Raw genomic sequence first — 20285 nt, forward strand, 5'->3', positions numbered from 1 at the left:
GAGGCAGAGGAGTGCAGAGCACTGCCACGAGCGAGCTTCGCCCTCAGAACTTGCTTCATGGGGAAGAAACCAGGTAGTGAGAATCAGACATTTACCTTCCAGGACACTTCTGCACTTCTTGTTCTAAAAATTGTGATTTTGATGAAAATTCTACCAGCCAACATCCACTCATCCAGAAAGTGAGCACAGAAATGATTCAGTTTGTTCTGGTTAAGCACTTGAACAAGGCTGTCCCCGGACTCTTTTTTTAAACTCCCATCTCTCCTAAACGCATTATGTAGGTCTTGATCTCACTACTAAAGAATTTCTATGTTGAAAGGTTAAGCAGATATTTGTTTGGATTTGTGTTCTTTGGAGAAATAACATGTCCACCTCCTCCCTCCTTAAAGGGCACTGGAAAGGCTAATTGCTCAGGCAGGGATCCAATGTCACAACAACTCCCAGCAATATCAGCCCTGAATTAGGTCTGAATATTGGCCTTGCTCACCTTTGCTATGTCTGCTGACTTAATTGGAGACCAACTGTTCTCCTGAGTCAGGGAGAGGCTTCAGGCCTTTGGAAGACAACAAAGGACTTAGCTTTTGCTAGAGGTTTCATGAGGACAGCGCTCAAATGTCGTGAGGGTTGCTTTAAGACTAGACTCAAGGCCTGCATCTGCAGCTCTAAAAGGGCAAGAGGGGCATCAGGACTGATGCCGGACATGTCAAACTCGGTTGTGCACTGACGCAGGCCCCAACCTTGCATGTGGTGAAGAGCCTGGCGCTGTGTGATTGGGAGTGCTCTGAAAACACAGCATGCAGGGATTCCCAGAAGTTTCAATGAGCACTCACCAGCCACACAAAACTTTAAGGTAAATCAGATCATCAGCATTTAGTTTTTGTGTAGGCGCTCTTGTGTTGTTTACCTGAGACATAGAACTCAATGCTCCTCTCTTCTTCGCCGACCTTGTTTGAAGCCACACAGTAATAGATCCCTGATGCACTGCTGTTTTCCATGGTTAGCGTGCTCACAATCTGCCAAAGAGAAAAAGTAAAGGCTTTGAGTGTAGTGTAGCCTTAGCAGAGAGGCTTGAGAGTAGTGGATATGTTTTATGGTAGAAAAACAGTTAACAGAGGAGTTTCTAGTGATAAGCCTAACTTCAGAGTAAAGGCTTCCTCAGAGCCTTGCCTCACCAGAACTCGTGCGGTAAGGAAGCTCTGGAGAAGCTGCCTGTGCTAAGACACTTGGCAAATGCAGAAAGAAAGGGAGGATCATGAAGAAGGAAGGAACACTTGTCCTGAGCTTCGCCTCATAGAAAGAGGAAGTGGTTCAGTTACTCACGGGACTGAACTCAAACACATCCTTAAGAACTTGCGTTCCTGAAACATCCTAAGCCCCTGCTTCTGTGCAGGGCCTCCTTGATGAGGAGCCAGCCATACGGCACTCCCCTGTCCCTGTCATCATGCAACATCACAAGCCTATGCAGGACTATCCACAGGTCATGGCTTTAATTATTTCTAGTACTTCCTTTGGGATGCTAGCAAGAAAGCAGGGTCTAACCCACCGAGACAGAGAAGTTCTTGCAAGATTACTTTGCTTCCCCTGCAGCCATTCACCTGAGGAACTCTGAGCCCTCACATTTGGAACAAATATCACTTTCTTTGCCATCCTCTCTGAGGACTTTGAGAATCAAAACTTATAACACCCTCTGGCCCTTTGTCCTTATCTCCAGAGAGCGCTTTGAAGTGCACAAAAGCATCTCTGGACTTTCTTTTTAATATCCTAAACTAAACTCACACAAGGCATTCCTTTACTCCTCATAAAGCTGCACCACGGATGTGTCTATAGCTGTGTGGGATGTATTTTCAGAGAGTTATTTCAGATTTTCTGAGCTTTGGCACTTTAAATCCTGTAGGGAAATGAATTTCAAAGGTTTTGATCCCGTGTGCATTTTACTTTCTAATGGGGAACATTTTCAGCAGAATAATGGGTTAAGTGGGAAAGTATCTACTTTTCATGGGCACCAAGCACAGAACTTAACCAAGAATTAGGGACATACCAAATTTAGGGGTGAAAACAGGAGACCAGTAAACCCAGCTCCCTCTGGTGTCCACCAAAGAAAGAGCTGTGCAGTTCTGATTTATTTATGATGTGAAAATAGCTCTAACTTGGTTATAAAATCACCCAGAGCAGTCTGCTCCTCCTCCTTTTTCTATTCCTGTAGCAGTGGGCCTAATGCCACAGGTTATTAACAAGCACGTTCAGACCTCTACCCCTGACTTCAAGCAGCAGACACTGCCTTTTGAGTTACTGCTGAATCAGGACCAAGATCTTGCTTCTCATGATTACTGGATCTTAGCATGTTATATTTGGGAATAGAAAAAGCCAATATAAATGTACGTGCTGAGGACAGAAGGGGATAAATTTGGTCAGCTATATAACAGCGATTAGCCTTGCTAAGTGACAGCTCTAGATGGGATGTTGAGGATAATACTGTAGAGCCAGTTAAAATCATAAAGGGGAATGTAATTATCCATTTTGGAATCTGTCCGAAGCGTTAGGGGTGACACTGCAGCTCTTCTGAAAACCGATGCAATGCCGCAAGCTGCATTTGGTGGCCCGGAGGCAAACGCACGCATACGCTCATGAACACACACAGATGCTACTGTCTCTACCTACATAGCTCAAGAAAAGTCTGACATGGTAGTGGGGGGGAAAAAAAGAGCAGATAGCTATACTGAGACTTCATCTCAGCTAATCTCACTTGTGTCTAGATGTGAAGGTGAAAAAGATGTTAAAAATATGGTGGGAAACAATCTGGGGGCAAATTCTGCAGAGAAAATTACTGAGGAAAAGAGAGAAAGTCATTTTCTTGTTTGTATGCTCAAAACCACTGTTATGCACTTGGGGAGTATTTTGCTACACACCCAAGCCCAAGAGATGACGCACTCTCCTGTCTTGTCTTAGAACCAGCACCTCCCAGAGTCCTCCAAAATGTGACTTTCAAACCAGCAGCATCCAGCAGAGAAATATATGTGATTTCAGAGCCAGAAATGAAGGATTTTGAGTGATTTTCTTGTAATAAGACAAATCCCTTGAAATCATTATGTATCAGCTTTTCATTCTATAGCTGTGTGCTCCCGTGTAAATCCCTGAGCTTGGGAGTCCAATTATCTTTCCAGCATCTTAAATACGGTTTTCAGTTGCCAGACTAACCTAATCCTGGTTTAGTCCTCAACAGAGTGGTGCTTTGGAACACTAATGTGCTACACCAAAGGGCATCAAAATCCTCCTTCCCTCTATAAGACCACATAGTTTTGTCTTTTACCAGAAAGAACCTGAAAGAAACATTTAGGAAGCCAGCAGTGGTATCTGCTTTTTGAGGTATCTGTAGATTAAGGATATCCCATTGAAATCAGTCGAGGAGATCCCATTGAAAAGTAACCCCTATTAACCCAGATGTTCAACCCCGTAGTATTCACAATGCTGATGTTTTGGTAGTTGTTCGTCACCTCTTACTGTAGGCAACCCAAGTTGAACAAACTTGAAAATTTGAAATTTGTCTGTACTTGGTCACCGTGGCAGGTAGGGGCAAGGATTTTGTTCTTCGAAACGCCATCCCTATGCTTTCAATGCAACCATTTCAAGGGAAGTCTGCAGAAAGAGGCTGAATGAGAAAATGGTTTGGACTTGATTAACAAAACATAGGAATCTTTTCCCATTGTTAAAAATGAAAACTGTTAGCAGACTTCTCTCTCAGCGGGGTGGCACGGTCCCAGCATTTGGGGACCTTTAGTACAGAGTGGAAAAAAATCAGAGGGGATAATCTACTTTATGTGCTTAGTCCATGCACCTGGCAAAGTATTTTCCATTCCTGGAATCAGAGCCAGGATAGAAAAGTCTGAGACATGTTGGCATTTGCCACATCTAGACTCATGAAATCACAGAAAGACCTCAGCTGCATGGGACTGCTGGTGGTCTCCTGTCCGAGCCCACATCAAAGCTGTTTCTCGTGCCTTCTACTCAGAAAACTCTGCTCCCAGCCAGAGCACAGCACCTTCTGCTAAGTCTAAATAATGACGCTGATGTGAAATCTGCAATTGCCTTGAAACATTGCGTCTCTTCAGAGAAATTACTATCCACGAACTACTTCCAGCCTGGAAGTTTGCACTTTTTAGTTTACCTTCCACTCCAAGTCCTAGTCAAGAGCAGTTCAGACTAAATGATGCGTTAACCCTTGCCAATGTACTCCAGCCACAAGTGGTAGCACAAACCGTGCGGCTGCTCAGTCCTTAGCTTCTGTGCAGACTGCGCTGGAACCAATGGTAATTAATAACAAATTATTGACACATAATGTCTAGACATCTTCCTAGTGGGAGCAGGGCTGAGATCCTGGGAGTTCACTGCATACCAAACATCCTTCGGACCAGTTTTGGTTGTCTGGGTTGAATTTGGAAGTAAAGGGCTCCATTTCCTATTCCTTAACCTAAAGGCCACCCAGTACTGTGAGCCCAAAGAAGGGATTATTAGCTAATAAATAATTATTATAAAAGAATAAACTAAGTTTAAAACTCAGTAAGAAAAGAAATAAAATGACTGATCTCTGAAGAACAGCTATGACAAGTAAATAGACATTGCTGCTGGGAAAACTCATAATGGAATAGCTCAATGAAGTCCATATGTCTTGCACTGTAATGTTCCCAAACTGATAAAAGCAAGCTATTTTAGAAGCAGCCAAATAACATTCCACAGCCAGCTACCATGAGTGTTTTAAGACATCTTGTAGTAAGGACAGAGCAGCAAGACCTTTTTTTAAGCTGGAGCCAGCATGAGTTAATATATCTTGTTATTCCTTGCTTTCTCTTTCCCTTGTCTAATCCCTCCCTCCAACAGCTTTAGTTAACAATTCTTCTCTCTTTCACTTCGTTAGCTATACGTGGGCGAGGATGAGGAGTAGAAAAAGTGGGTGGAAAACTTCTCAGCTGTCTAACTCTGGCAGGGCTGGGGTGGAGGTGGCTAGAGGGAGATGCAATTATAAGAACTTCACCAGAGACCCCGGAAGAAAATATTCAGCTAGCTCCCAATCCATCTACTTGAATGGCACAGAATAACACTTATTTTTATAGCCTGACAATTCTGATCCGTGATCTTAGTTCATTCATTCAAAACATGCTAAAGGATGGACTGAGGACAAGCGAGAAGCCTGTGACTTGACTGAGAACTTCTAGGGTTTGCTCTTATCTCTGGCAGTGGGCGATTCTCTCCCTGTAAAACGAGAACAGTCGGTGCCTTCCTGACAGCATGGCAGAGCTGATGGCGGTACCGTGTGATCAGGAATGGAGCTGGACAGGGCAGGAAACTGGGGAAAACCAGAGGTTTGAGGTGCCTCGGGAGGAACTGGTATACATTTCTAGTACGGATGGACTGATCACTCTCTGGCCCCAGGGCAGGTGGGTAGGCGTTGGCTAGTCATGGGCAGTTACCACCCCATGCTTCTTCCTCGCACCCAGTGATTGCAGCTAATGAATTTAAGAGGGCAGGGAAGATGAGGCCATTCCTTACGTCCCTGCTGCTAGCCAGGCTCTCTCAAGAAGACCTGCCAAGGACAGTGTAGTATCGTACTGCACACGGACAGCAGTCCGTGTGCTCCTGTGCTTGGGTAGCTGAAAGACATGGGCTAGTCTCCCCGAGAGTGGATGCTTTGTTCAAAAACCCAGTTGCGTGACTGTTCACCTTCCCCTGCCGGAGCCCAACGTGACAAGGCTTGTGGGAGCTCACAAGCGGGCACCCACGCAGGGTGACAGACTTAAACAGCCCTCCTGAGTTGCTCACATACTTTTCACCAAACGCATCCCACTACTCCAATGTAGCCTTTTTGTTCCTTCAGGAGGTTTAAACCTGGCATTTCGGGGTCAATTTTCTCAAGCGGTTATGAGCTTCCCCAGCAAAAGAGATGTATTAGTTTCTTTGCAGAAACATGCACATGGCTAAGCCACTCTCTCATATATACATGAAAGGGAGAAAAGAGATGAAAGGAACCCCCCAATGAGGACTGAATTATGTATGGATCTTGCGTTCTTTTCTGCTATGTCCTGTTCTCCCAAGCTCAGACCAGTACATTCAGTTTACTAACAGGAAGGAAAATAAAATAGCAGCCTAGCTCCTTGCAACTTGAAGAGGAAATTCAGGCAATTTGTGCAATCACAGGTGTTTCACGTGGTGTTAAAAAGCAGGCTTTGGAGGTAGCTACACAGTAATTTAAATCATAAAATGAAAAGTTCTATATTGACTCAAAACCACCAGGAAAATTAAACTATCATGATGCAATTGCCTCAACCACTATTTGACCAAAGCTTCAGTGAGGCACATCATAACATTAACGATAACCACATGCTTTCCTTTAGGAATGAGACTCAGCCTTCAGAAGACAGGAGGGGCTGAAATTCACTTCCGTGGCTGTGCAATGATAATAATGGAATAGTCATGTTGACGAAGATGACAAAAGGCCTCCATTTGACATGCCACTTTTGTCAAATAGATGTCTAAAGATCTCAGTGTGAATGAAGATCACAACAAGCATCAGTGGTCTGCTGGAAAAATCCTTGCTTGCTGCCCTGCAAGCTAGTTTTTGAGCAGGAGTCTGGATCTGGTAACTTCTGGGGGTTTGTTCCCATATTCTTAGCACCTCTAAAAAGTTAATGCATTTTTTCATGTCACTGAACCAGCATGTATTGCTACAGTTCTTCAAGGGGGAACTCTAGGGACGCTGAGAAATCTTAGAGACTAGGTAAATTCCACCTTCTGTTCCGAGACTCCAGCTATCATTGGACAGGCTCAAATCACACAGGAAGAATAACCAATCTCAGCTAATCCCAGCTTCATAACACAGTCAATAAAAGCCACGCTCAGTCAGACTCCAACATCTTTATTATTTCATCTGGCTAGTCAATGCAGATGAATTACTTGCTAGGACATGGTGGGAATTGATTGGGCTGTTTCCTGTCCGTTCCATTTCTGGTGGGAATAACGACTGATAAAACCCAAGGAAAAGTCTGAAGGCTATGAGTTTTCATCAGTGCCTTTTTTGAATTATATTCTACTATCTAAAGACTCCACTTAACTCAGATAGCCTTGGACTTCAGATAGAGGGAAGGAGAGGAATTGTCTGCTAATTTAAGCAGGGAGACAAAGTGCTGAAAACTGAGATTCATAAAATCTAGTTTTATTAATTTGAATAAATCTTAATCAGGACATGAAAATTATTAGGAAACACCTCAGAATGTGTTTTCAACCAATGGATCAGCAGGAGATGAAAATAATGACTATACTATAAATTGTAAAATTATGTAACTTCATGTATACTGTAATACATTTAAAAACCGAGCTTAAGGGGCACTATGCCATCTAAATAAATCCAATTTATAAATATCTTCCAGCAAGGGGAAAACTCAGGAATGAAATGTGAACACTGATTTTCTCCTTCCCAGCCCAACCTCCATGTTTTCAGAGCTCTGGTTTAGATTATGTTTAGAGCTGGAAAGTCTCCATGAGAAAGAGCCAGATGGCTAAGGCACTGATCCTGCCAGATGCTGATTTAGTCTGGACCCAATCCAGAAGATCACTTTAGCTTTGTGCTTAACTTTAAGCATGGGAGTAGCCCCAGAATTATCACTTGCTTAAAGGTATACCAGGAGAGGAACTGCAGCATTCAGCACCTTGCAGGATTAGGCACTAAACTATCTGGAGCGTCCACCTCGAAACCTGTAGCTGCAAAACCACTCCTAAAGCCACAAACCTCTGTAAGTCCAACAGGGGTAAAACAACTGGCTGAGCCAGACCACAGCATCTTCTCCAAGGCATAGCCAGAAGTCTGTGAATCTAGAGCAGAACAGTTCAGCAATTTCTCAAGGATTAGCATGGATGTGCGTAAACGATATCACTCAGTGTCACCACAGGTACCCGGGAGGCATTTAACAGGTAATTCAGGGCTGGGATCTTTGCAGTTCATGCAGGAAGCGTGCTCCCGGTGCTGTGTGGAAGGGGAACAAGGCAGGGAAGTGTAGAAGGAAGGAGGTCTTCCCACCATCATTGGCTGGGAACGTGGTTGGCAACCCAAACGGGTAAAGAAACGTTGACAAGTCCAGCCGAAACAGGCAGGTACTGCAGGCACCAACACACTCTGAAAATCAGGCCAGCTATCTCTGGCCTGTTAAATTACACAGCCGTTTAACTCCTGCTGCTGGGAGAGTAGGCAAGGTTGGGGAGTACAAAGTGCGCTCTAAGTGCTAAGCATTTTAATGAACTCAGAGTCCTTATCAGTTGTGTGCGCTTCACAGGACCCCTCTTGCACTGAACCAGCCTTACACTTTCTCAAGACTGAGGGAGACAGAGAGGTTTTTGACCCAAAAGTCTTTGGAGAGTTTTAAACAGGGTATGTGACATCATTGCCAGAATCCCGGCATTTATAAACAGCAGAGATCTAAAAATGATCCCAGGGCTGTGGAATTTAAAGCATGTTAACAACCCACAGGAGCTTGGGAACTGCGGGGAGAGAGCTCCGTGTGAGCGCAGCGTCCCCGCCGTAAAGCCCACTGCTATTCCATGACATCATTGCTCTGATTTTTATCAGACACATACCTTTCTTTTATCCCCATGCTTCATGGTTATATTTTCAATGCTTCTGATGGTGTTGCCTATGGACATGTTCTCCTGAACCACAATTTTTTGCCCGTCAGGGTTGCATCTGGAGGTAGAAAAGCAAAGGTGATGTTCAAGACCCCGACTCTCTGCAGATAACCCAGGGAGGCATTGTTAAAGAGAGAGAATGTCATCCTTAGACAGCAGTCTTAGGCCTTAAAAAATCCTAAAAGCTGGGGATCGTTACCTCTTTGTGAAACTGCGCTATTCCTCCAATGCCACATTTCAAAATTATTTACGAAGCACCTTGACAGAGGTAGACAAAGATCAGTATATGACCGGCAAGGAAACCCCCCAAACTTTCTGAAGATTGAAAATAGAAAATAGTGGACAACTAATTAAATCATGTGAGTTTAATCTGGCTAATATGAGTTATAGTCCAACTCAGTGCAGCTGTGGCTTTTTAAGTGCTCTTTTAGCAGTTGCGGTGCATTTCAAAATTCAAAATGCCAGTCATTCAAAGCGGCGGGGAGGTAGATGTTGCTCAGCGTGTCTGTCTGTCTGCTCAGCTTTCCAACATGAAGTGCAGGCTGAGGGATTAGAATGGGTAAATAGTGGGAAAACGATAGCAGAAGGCTCCTTTAATATTGCGTATTCCCCAGAGGATAACCATATCCCAGTTATCAATCTTTGGTTTTGAGTTATGGGCAGAGAGCAGCGTACACAGCACATCATGCGGAAAGGTGTATCTGCACCACCCGAGGCAAAAGGCTTTTTTATCTTCTTTAACTAGAACCCTTGGAATAGATAAGCAGAGACCCAGGCTGCCTCACGTTTGGGAGGGCAAAGGCTTCGACGCGGCTAGCGCTCCAGGCATCCTGACCGGGGGTGCTGCCAGCTGTCCACTCGAGGAAGCCCTTCGTTTTAAAGTTGCCAGTTGAGCTCCGGTCCAGCATAGCTGGGCGTTACGAACTGTGACTCCGTGACGGCAAGTTAGTGAAGTCAGTTCAGATCCACAACTAGCTGCAATCGCGCCTTGCACCGGTCATCACGGTGCACGACAGAAAAGTGTCCTTATCGCCTCCTCTGCCTCAGCAGAGGCACCGCACTTCCCATGGCTGGTCTCAGGGGCCTCTGAGCTCACCGTAGCAGATTCAGATACAGGAGAAAATGGACTTCTGTAGGTGATGACCAAAGGCTGATGCTGCAGAAACCTAATCCATAAATCAGCCGTGCCATGGGCAAATCTGCGCAAGACGCACGGGTAACACCCTGGGTCAAGGGAGGGTTTATAGCTCTCAAAAGAGCCTAATTAGAAGATGTCTTGAGTGACTTCCTGCAAGGCACAATTCTATCTTGAGGATGAAGGGAAAAAACTCAAAGGAAGCAAATCACATCACAGCTATAAGGAACAATGATAGTGTTTTGGGATTCAAAGTGCACTGGCGAGGAGGGGGGAGAGAAAGAGAGAGAGAGAGGAAGTGAGACAACAGGAGGAAATGGGGTCTGTGTCATTTCCCACAGGAATTCTACAGCTTCTGCTGGAAAAAGATAAGGCTGCCCCAGAGGCCAGAAGAGGTAGACACCACTCTGCAATTGTATTTAAATTGATAAGATCAGGGAGTCAGGGAGCTGGAACAAGGGTTATACGAGGTCTTTTGCCAACAGGTCACTGGTTTGAATCTGGCTTAATTCGGCATTCATGACCAATTCTGTCTCCGTAGACAGAAAGGTCTGGAAAAGACTTCAAGCCATCTCTGTGGCTTCCCTACAGAATGCATAACCTGTTTCCTTATGGTGTTTCTATTCTGCCCGTGTTGCACACCTCCGAAGCAGCAGCTTGTATGCCTGCTGCTGACCTGCAATGCCCGCAGCCCCACCTAAGCCTACAAATCTCTGCCATTTTATTCCTGCGTGAACAGTGTACCTAAATGAGGTAATGGGCTACTTCCCTTGTGGAGGGACACAAGGTCACTTTTTAGACCCAACATGAGACTAGATCACCCAACATCGCTGCAACTGCTGTGGCAGAGAACCTGGGAAAGGAGCTTCTCTGTGATTTTCCCATCTCAAGATTTCACAGCATTTGGAAAAGCATTGAAATGGTGAGAAAATAAGGAACTATCCAGCACTTTTCTGTCTTGCTTCCTAGACCTGCCTTCATTTTTTTATGGATGGAAAACCTGACTTCAGCCCTCTCATTGCAGGAAAGAGTTGAAGTGCGGTCAGAAACATTATACGTGTCTCCTGGGGCTACCAGGGGAAGTATTCAGACCTCAGACAAGACCTCTTTCTATAGATCCCTCTGCTCATATAACAGCAGGAGCAAAGAAAATATCCTCTTGTATAAGGTGAATCTTGAAAAGCATCTTGTGTTTTAACTTGCCTCCTTCCTTTCTGACAGCTTTGATGCAGTGATTTGCTTCTGCATCTTCACACCTGAGGCTGCCTCCAGACTTCAGCAAAGAGTCCTCAGTAAGGCGTGAAGGCCTGGTTACCTCTTCCAGCTTCTGCAACGCAGATGCTGCCACTGGAGCCCATGCTCAGTGTGCATTAGTGAAGACGGCCCTTAGGAAGTGGCATAAATTCTGTATGGTGACTAAATGAAGCCAGACCTTTAGCAGATTTGTCTGACAATAGCTCTTACAGGGGAAAAAAGCCTATTATGTCTCCACAGAAAGCACCCATCTGTTTTTTCTTTGTCAACCATGTAGGCTGCGTCCAAGAGGTGTAAGAAAAGATCCTGGTAAGTCAGAGGGGCATTGCTGGTCAAGTTAAAGAAAATTCAAGCCTGATGTTTAGTGACTTTAAACTTATTTGACACAATTCTGACAATATAGAAGGTGCTTGTAACTCCAAGAAGATCATATGCAACTAGTCGTCTGGTGGCTTCATAACCTCTGAGATCTTTAGGTGGGGAATCAGTGCTTGTGGTTTTTAACTAAGATAAATAAGATGTACTGGAAAGAAAAACTGACTTGAAACTACCAAACTATTTTGCAACATGTTCACTCATAGGAATATCCACTTACAGTGTGTCTGTGAGGCTGCAGGGCTGCCACTTCCACTCAATCTTCGGGTCAGGATTCCCGCTTACGGTGCACTGGATTTTGTGTTTGCTTCTTAATTCCACCCGCTCGATCTTATCAAAATCAGTTTCCTTTTCATAGATTTTGGGTCTCTCTAAAAACAAGCAAACAAACAAACCAAAACATACCACCAATAACGAAATAAACTCAAAAGAGCAAATTTACATCCATAATCATGGTCTTGTTTCCATCAAAGGCTTTGAAACTTTTCGCTGTCATCACTTAGAGATGATTTAGTGAGGGTCGCTGCGGTTGTAGAGCAATTACCAGCAATACTGAAAGTATACATTTGCAGGAACATGGCTATTAGTTGTGGTGTTTCAGAAAATACATTGAAATGCTACCACATTCATCCTAATAGCTTTCAAATGTTGTCCTGGACCGGCTATACTTCTGGAAAATTTATGCCGTGAAACGTCTATTGGTTGTGGACTGCAGGGTCAGGCTGTTAGTCTACGTACTGTGGGCAAAATAGCATTCGACTTCTGATACTACCTTCTGAGAGGAACCTTATCAAACAGCTGCTGTTCTGCAATGCTGTTACCGTTGTGCAGGTTCTCCCCAGGGTTTTGGAAAAAAAAAGTCTCTCTGATCTGAAACCTTTGCTTTCCTTTTCTGTTTATGTGCAACGTGCACTGGACGAAGGGGCGAAGAAAGCAAGGAAGAAGCGGTGGGGAGAAAAATCTTGTAGAGCAATGCCAAGAAATTCTCACCACCAGCAAGACCATTAAAAATGTCACCGCATTATTCACATCTGGAGGGGTTGCAAGATCACACCCTTGGACTGGAAATCTCTCAAGAACAAACTTTTGTGTGACACTTTCAAGGCTGCTTGTTGCCAGCAGGACAGAAATGCTTTGTCCCATCTACTGCCAGCTCCCACGGGAACACGCAAAAATGAGAAATAATGCTAAAAAGTCCCCAAAGTGAACTGAACTTTTCCTAACCTCGAAGAGGGTGGGTTTGAGTTTGGGGTGAAAGCACAGGCTCTTCCCTTGTGCAGACAGCTCTGCCCATCCCTTGCCATATCTCTTTGTCTGCTTCTCATAACAGGAAATCAAACAGATTTATTGGTCGGGGTCCCTCTGTGAGACACCTCTGCGCAGCCAAGTGCGGCTGCTTTACACTGAGGGCTTTTGACAAGTTGGGAAGTGAATGTAGATTAGTTTTCTATTTTTCGGGTTAACTTATTTTTTCTGCTGTCAAGGAGGCCCCAGATACATAAATATGAGCTACTGCCCACCTCATCAATCTTGAACCCTTTTTTTTAGTAGCTTTTTTCCCTTCCAGCCCTCTGTTCTTACGAGAGGGCTGACCAGGCTGCTCCCGTGTCTTGGTGGCATCCTTGCTTTCCATTTCTCATGGCTGCCAGGTCAGATTCTGAAAGATCTTCTGACCTCATCATTGCCTGAAAATACGTCAGCATTTCCTTCTCCACCACATGAAAGGAGTATTGACTGCAGTGGGTTCAGCCGTATCCTAACTCCCATACTATAGTAAAACATTAGCTGCCTTAAAGAACCTTCATTAGGTCCTGATTAACATTTCACTTTTAAAACACAAATGTTTAAAACACAAACGCCTTGTTCAGTTTTGCTCTTGTGTTCCCTTTTACTTTTTTGATCCTCTTTGGTTGAGTCTTGTTTCCCCCTCTGCCTGCAGATGATGTTCTATCAAGCTCCAAAACTCCGCTCCTCATTCCTTTGTCCCTTCAGACAGGGGGAGGGATTGTCTTGTTGCGAAGGAGAAGATGAAGAGGGGAGCAGACGGGAGAGTATTTCAGGCTGTGGTTAGGGCCTCTCAAACCCCTGTCCTCGTCTGTAACATGGACACAGGGTTTCCTGCACCACATCGCTCTGGGTTACGCAACCTATCGCTGATCGAGTGCTTTGAGATTTGTCAGCAGCTCACAGGACAAATTATGGAGACTAATGTTGAATTTCCTCATAACTGGCATCTCGTTTCCCATGGGTAAATTATTTCTGATCATAAAAATAATTTTGTAAAAGTCCCTGGAGAGATAAGCACATTTTTCATTATCTCAAACATTTTTCTTTTCAGTCTCAAATCCTGTGTTTGGCGTATCTGGACTGACCTCAAAAGCATGATTTTCACTTGGAGAAAGAGACTCTTAAGTTGAGTGTGAAAGGTTACTCAAGTGTTATGTTTTCTGGGCCATAGGAACAAACCTTTACACACCTGGGGAGGGAGAGAGTATGTTGGCGTGTTTTTGTGTGTGTGAAAGTATGGAGGGACAAGGTTTGATTGCAATCCTTTAATATTAGGAGATTTTTCTGTACTCTTGGTGAAATGATGAACCTGTTGACTGTCATTTGAATTATCCTTCTAAAGAAGAAATAATAATTTTAACTTGATCTAGTTCAACAAGGAACATACCCAAGTGACGAATGAATTCTTAATTCCACAATTACTTTACTGCATGGCACTATTAAATATTACTTGAAACCTAAAATGAGTCAAAATGATTCATCAGTTGAAATAATTATTATTTATGAGGCTTAAACAATTATTTTCTTAGAACTTGAGGTGCTGGCTAAAAATGCCTCCCCACATACCTTTCACAGGGCCTAATAACACAGTTAGTGTGGGGTCGTAGCTAATTAAGGGCAGGACACGCAGAAATGGAAGCCATTTAAATAAGCGTCTCTCTCTTTCCCTGCAAAGGTTGCGATGGTGGCGGGTGTCATTCTGCAAAGGGCTCTCATTGCGGCGCTACCGTGGCGGGGACGAGGAGGTTTTAGCCTAAAGCCAGTGGTTATGTAAGGGACACCTAGTAGTGTATTTCTCAGATAGCTCTCTCCCTCCTCCAAACGGTGTTTTGCTCTCTCTTTCACGTTGGCTTGCTAAGCAGCATGGTGGATTATGCACAAGCTCTTGTTTATCTTCACTCATGTTTAGGTGTGAGGTAAGGCTTGGGGTATGAATCCATTTGTACGCGCTGCCAAAATCCAAGTATGTTTCTGGTTGCACCTTAAATTATGCATCTGAATTGTGGATTTCATCAATGCACATACATTTATATGGGCATTGCTGTTTTTTAAGCATAAAAAAAAAAAAAAAAAAAAGCTGTTGGGAACAGAAAGCTTGAGCAGGCATTGGATTAATGGCAGTACAGGAGTTGAGTGAACAAGCAAGCTGCCTCTGCACGGACCCTGCAGCGCACCTTGCCTCCTCCAGCAAGAGCGGTGCAGAGTCCTCCTTTCTCCTTGAAGCTCTGTGGCTGTGCCAAGAGCCTGACCTACAGCACCCTCTGCTATCCTGTCCCTGGGCTCTCTGAACACCCTCCTGTAGAGCCTTGGTCCCAGCTGGCAGTCCTGCCTGCTACAGTAGTGCTGAACTGCAAGAGGGGGTATCTTTAAATACACTTCATTCCTGCATGAAGTATCCTCCGCTATCCCGCTTCTTGCTTCCCACTACCTCCTGCACCGAGATCTGTCTGCTTACTTTCAGCCTCCGCCTCCCATCCCATGGCCGTTGCCCTCCCCAGGCTGAGTTTTCTCAAGCAGAAGCCAAACAAACCTTAAAAGCTTTCCCGTCTCTGGCTGAGTTTGAAACGCGCAGTGTTCAAATGGCTTTAAATGTATCGAAATAAATGGGTTTTCGTCCTCTCCGGCTTAAAGTGTGATTGTATCCCCAACTCACTTTGCAGAGGTGCAATTGCTGGTGTGAGAGCTGACCTGAATAACTAAAGACTTTGCTGCTGCTGCACTGTGAAATGCAATCAAAAAGCCGTTCTGCTTACTGTAAATTTCAAATTGATCAGCATTATGTAAATCACCTTACTTTCTAGTGTTATCTTTAGTTTGTGACATTAGGGGCAAATAATATGTACAAGGATTAGGACGTTCACCCTCTGGTATTACCCCTTTTGCAAGAGACTCTTCTATCTCTAAATTTGTTGTGGATGTTATTGTGGGGTTGCACGCTTGTCACCCAAAGGAGCATCCAGATATAGAGGACAGCACATAGAAAGTTTCCCTGCTTTTTTTAGAAAAACTTTGCTTTCCTTTCAGTGACTCCTGACTGAGCTGCTGTTTACTTACCTTCCCCACTACCATTTAAACTGGGTTTCAAAAAATCGTTTCGCATTAAGCATGTCATTAAAATAACAGAGTGGTCCAGTGAAGCATTTAGTCTCAACCTAATACACTTTGCTGCACATGGAGCTTCATTAAAACTATTGATAGAGAGGCAACTTGTTTTCTGTTTATCTTCTGTTTCCCAAAAGCAAAAATCATTTGCACTTTAGAATCTTTCGTCTGATGTTTGATGGTACTTAATGGAAATATACGCTCTGCAGGTTTGGCTAGGTTAATATTCTGTATGGTAGATAGAAAACTCATTAATGCAAGTTTGGACTGGTCAAGCAGTATGGGAAAAAGAGGGTGAGGTTTCATAGAATCACAGAATCATTTAGGTTGGAAAAGACTTTTAAGATCATTGAGACCAACCATTAACATAGCACTGCCAAGTCCACCACTAAACCATGTCCCTGAGTACCACGTCTACACACCTTTTAAACATCTCCAAGGATGGTTTTACTGTCTTTTACAGCAGTAGCCAGATTAAGTTCTAGCTGGGCTTTGGCCCTTCTAATTTCTCCCTGCATAACTTCACAACATCCTTGTACTCCTCCTGAGTTGCCTGCCCCTTCTTCCAAAGGTCCTAAACTCTCCTTTTTCTCCTGAGTTCCAGCAAAAGCTCTCTGTTCAGCCTGGCCGGTCTTTTCCCTGCTGGCTTGTCTTTCAGCACAGGGCGATGGCCTGCTCCTGCGCCTTTCAGATTTCGTTCTTGAAGAATGTCCAGCCTTCCTGGACTCTTTTGCACTTCAGGTCTGCCTCCCAAGGGACTCTGTCAACCCGGCTCCTAAAGAGGCCAAAGGCTGTCCTCTGGAAGTCCAAGGGAGCGGTTCTGCTGAACCCCCTCATTCTCCAGGAACTGAAAACTATAATTTCATGATCGCTGTGCCCAAGACAGCCTCCAACCATCACACCACCCAGAGGTCCCTCTCTGTTCGCAAACAACAGGTCCGTGGGTGCCTTCCCTAGTTGGCTCCATGGCCAGCTGTGTCAGGAAGTTATCTTCCAACACTCCAGGAACCTCCGAGACTGCTTCCTCTCTGCTGTATTGTATTTCCAGCAGACATCTGGTAGGCTGAACTCCCCCACAAGAACAGGGGCTAGCGACTGTGAGAATTCTCCCAGCTGCTTATAGAATATTTCGTCTCACTCTTCATCCTGGTTGGGTGGTCTGTAACAGAGTCCTACCATGATATCTGCCTTGTTGGCCTTCCCCCTCCTTCTTACCCATAAACACTCAACCCTATCATCACCATCAACAAGCTCTAGGCAGTCAAAACACTCCCCAACATGCAGAGCTACCCCGCCGCCTCTCCTTCCTTGCCTGTCCCTTCCGAAGAGTTTATAGCCATCCATTGCAGCACTCCAGTTGTGTGAACCATCCCACCATGTTTCCGTGATGGCGACTATATCATAGTTTTCCTTCTGCACGGTGGCTTCCATCTCCTCCTGTTTGTTGCCCACACTGCGTGCATTGCTGTAGATGCACCTCACTTGGGCTGTTGATTCTGCCACCTTTTTAGGGGGAGAAGCCCCAATTCCTACGTGACCGTTCTCAGGTGTTTCCGCAGCTTCTAACACATCCATAACCCTCGTATCTTTGCTGTCGCATGGATCTCCGTCCCCTACCTCCACTGAGACGGCAGACCGAGGCACCTTGCTAGCACCCCATCCCTCAAACACTGGTGTGCCACCCTCAGGCTTATCTCTAGTGAGCCTGGCTTTATCCTTTTCCCCCTTCAAATACAGTTTAAAGCTCTTTCCCCCAGAGTAAAACCACTTTGTCTGTGCTCGGCTTACGAGTGATCTCTTTGGTTTGTTTTTTAGTTCTTTTTTGTTAAAAGAAAAGAAAGAAAAAAATTAGTTAAATGAACTGAAAACAAACTTTTTTTTCAGGCTGAACAGAACATTGTGTTTGACCCCAGCTGATTTTGTCTGGGTGGTTTTCTTTGTTTCATTCTCTGCTTTTTTTGTTTTATTTTGTGCAGTACTACATACAAGGCTGCTGTGAAGTGGGTGCGCGGCATTGTCCCCACGGTACCTCTGAGGAAGCAGATGCCAAGATGAAATAGGTGGCCAAAATCTCTCCGTGAGTCAATACCACGGCCAGGAATAGAATTAGGGTCACCGATTATTGGTTGCCTGCCTAATCTCTAGCGCACACACCCTGCTGCTCTATTGTAACCTGCTGTTAGGGGCTGGGAATGCCAGCAGGGTGGAAGCAAATGGAAGAGAAACTGTGCAGTTGGATACTGTATGAATAGATATTATGAAAAATCACAGGGCACCGGACCTACTCTACAGGGAATTTTGTTGTTAAAACGGCAGAGCAGCTTGGTTTTGTTTTTTTTTCTGACCTTGTACTATCCCTTTTGCATGTATCTGCCTTCACCTTGTAGGAGGAAAGCTGTCTTTTCCAGTCCTGTACTACCTTTCCTGGATCTCTCATTGAATCCTGGTGCAGCCAAGCTTTGGGAAAAAAAAACACAAAGGCTTTCCTCTTGCCTGTCTCCCCTCATCTTATTTTTTGTGGCTAAACAGAGTTCAAAATCAGACGTGTAATGATGAACTGCTTAATTTCTAGCAGAGCAGGCAGTTTTCTAGGATTTTTGTCTCTGTCCCCTTTGCCTGCTTTTCAAAAGAGAAAAACAACAGTTAATATACCTGCAGGCTTGGCTGAGAGACGGCATGGAAACCACATGCTGCCCCTTCCCGACTTCCCCCCACCACTGTGGTTTTTAAGGGCTGTCAGAGAGAGATTGCTGCTGCAAAGACGTGAGTTGAATGCTTCAGATTTTTCTGGCAAACTCCAGCAGGCCCCCACCTTCCTCTTCCTAAAATTGCTTTGGCTACTTACAACAAAATGAAAATAGCTCATCTGACTTTTTCATTAGGGGCTCTCCTGGGAGCGCACAGAGGCTGAGTGGAGGCTGGACTGAGGAGCTGCAAGTGTTGTGCAGGGTTTGCATGATGTCAGTGAGAAAATGCTTCATAATTTGCTAATAATTAGTGTGCCGGAAAGGCCCACTGCAATCTGTGCTGCTACATTTTTTCTTTTCTTTCATATATCTCCCAGAAAAAGTCAGTTTTTTCTCTCCTGCCTGGGTCTGATAAATGAGACTTGAAGGGTAGACTGGAGCACTACATCTCTTTGCCCTTGCTCTTCTCAGCTGAGTGTCTTGCCCACCCAAAGCATCGGCCACAGCTGTTGCTGCCAGTACCTGGGAGGAAAGCAAAGCAATGGGCTCGGGGAGGAACACATTGGAACAGCGGTTGGATGGAGACGGGCTGTGTTTTATTCTGGGGTTTCTAGTTTGCTTGGCTGGCCTAGGGGGTGGAAAATTAGATTTTCTATTTTGAATTTTCCTGAATGGTTCATCCTCCAAGGAGCCATGCAGGAGATGGATATGATAGACAAAGGAAAACCAGTCCTGGCAGGATCTGAAGTGTGCAGGCAAGGTGAAGGTAGATCAGTTTGTGTAGCTCTGCTCCTCATATCTGGCTCAGTGCTTTAACCAAAACATCAGTTGGATTGCACTAATAATCTGAAGAAATTCATGTTTCTCACAGTGCAACAGCATCCAGCTTAGAGCTTTCAGTGGCCCTTCCACACACAACAGGCTGTGGGAGTCTCCCCTCTGTCTTCAACTGGCTTTAACTGGGATCCATCACTCTACGAGCTCTTTTTCTCTGAACTGGTGTAGCTCAAATGTATTAACCTCATCCTTAAGGCTCATTTCCCTCTTCAGACTATTTCTGGGTCTGGTTGAGGTGATGGGGTATTGTTCGCATGGATCACCGCATATTTATTAACTTTTATGGAGATCACTGGGGACTCCTTTGATGTCAACTCAGCCCTTGCAAGCCAAAGTAGGTCAGGCACAGAACTCCCTTTGCCTTTGATTTTAAACCAAATATGAAGAGCTGGCCTGACTACAGACTAGAGCAACATCTGTATCGTTAAGTGCTCTGGAACTAATTCTCCCTAGTAACAAATCGAGGTATAGCCGGTCGCCTCGCTGACATAACAAGGAGGGCATGGCAGTGCACATGTGGATTGTCCATGTGCCCCTTTTGTTCCAGTTCTTGCCCAGGAGAGAGGGAATTCATAAGGAGCCTGTGAATTACTACTGTTTACGGTAGAGGCTATTTCTAGCACTTAATCCTGCATTTCTTATAGATACAACATAAGAGCTTGTGGGATCAAGGACTGTACGAGGGAATGTAATTTCAATTGACTAGAGCAGCTGGAACCCAAAGCAATATTTCTGGAAGAGCCTTGAGGGAGCACAGGAGAGAAACTTTGCGACAAAGAAGAAAGGCAAAGTGGTAAAGGAGGTTATTCATCCCATTTTTGAATTAACTTGTGCTTCAATACAATCTTCACTCACAACGTGGTGTTCAGAGCATGCTGACTGCTCCATAAGGGCTCAGCAAGAACCCTGATAGATGCAGATGACTTGTACAAGGGTGAGAATGA

General features: G+C 44.7%; 1 protein-coding gene and 1 long non-coding RNA gene across 4 annotated transcripts in view; one reads left to right on the top strand and one right to left on the bottom strand.

Moving 5' to 3' along the window:
- Positions 1 to 20285, top strand: part of LOC135315390 (uncharacterized) — a 313306-nt gene that overhangs the window by 154474 nt on the left and 138547 nt on the right. The window lies entirely within an intron of this gene.
- LOC104051408 (vascular endothelial growth factor receptor kdr-like) overlaps positions 1 to 20285 on the bottom strand; it is a 142281-nt gene that overhangs the window by 50906 nt on the left and 71090 nt on the right. For both annotated transcript variants that reach the window (XM_064463424.1, XM_064463423.1), the window contains exons 10-12: positions 11649 to 11799; positions 8617 to 8722; positions 905 to 1013 (exon numbers count right to left, since the gene is read on the bottom strand). In XM_064463424.1, coding sequence (XP_064319494.1) covers positions 905 to 1013; positions 8617 to 8722; positions 11649 to 11799 — 366 coding nt within the window. The remainder of the gene's footprint in view (positions 1 to 904; positions 1014 to 8616; positions 8723 to 11648; positions 11800 to 20285) is intronic.

The sequence above is a fragment of the Phalacrocorax carbo genome, chromosome 11 (genome assembly GCF_963921805.1).
Source record: "Phalacrocorax carbo chromosome 11, bPhaCar2.1, whole genome shotgun sequence".
In the NCBI taxonomy this organism is placed as follows: Eukaryota; Metazoa; Chordata; class Aves; order Suliformes; family Phalacrocoracidae; genus Phalacrocorax; species Phalacrocorax carbo.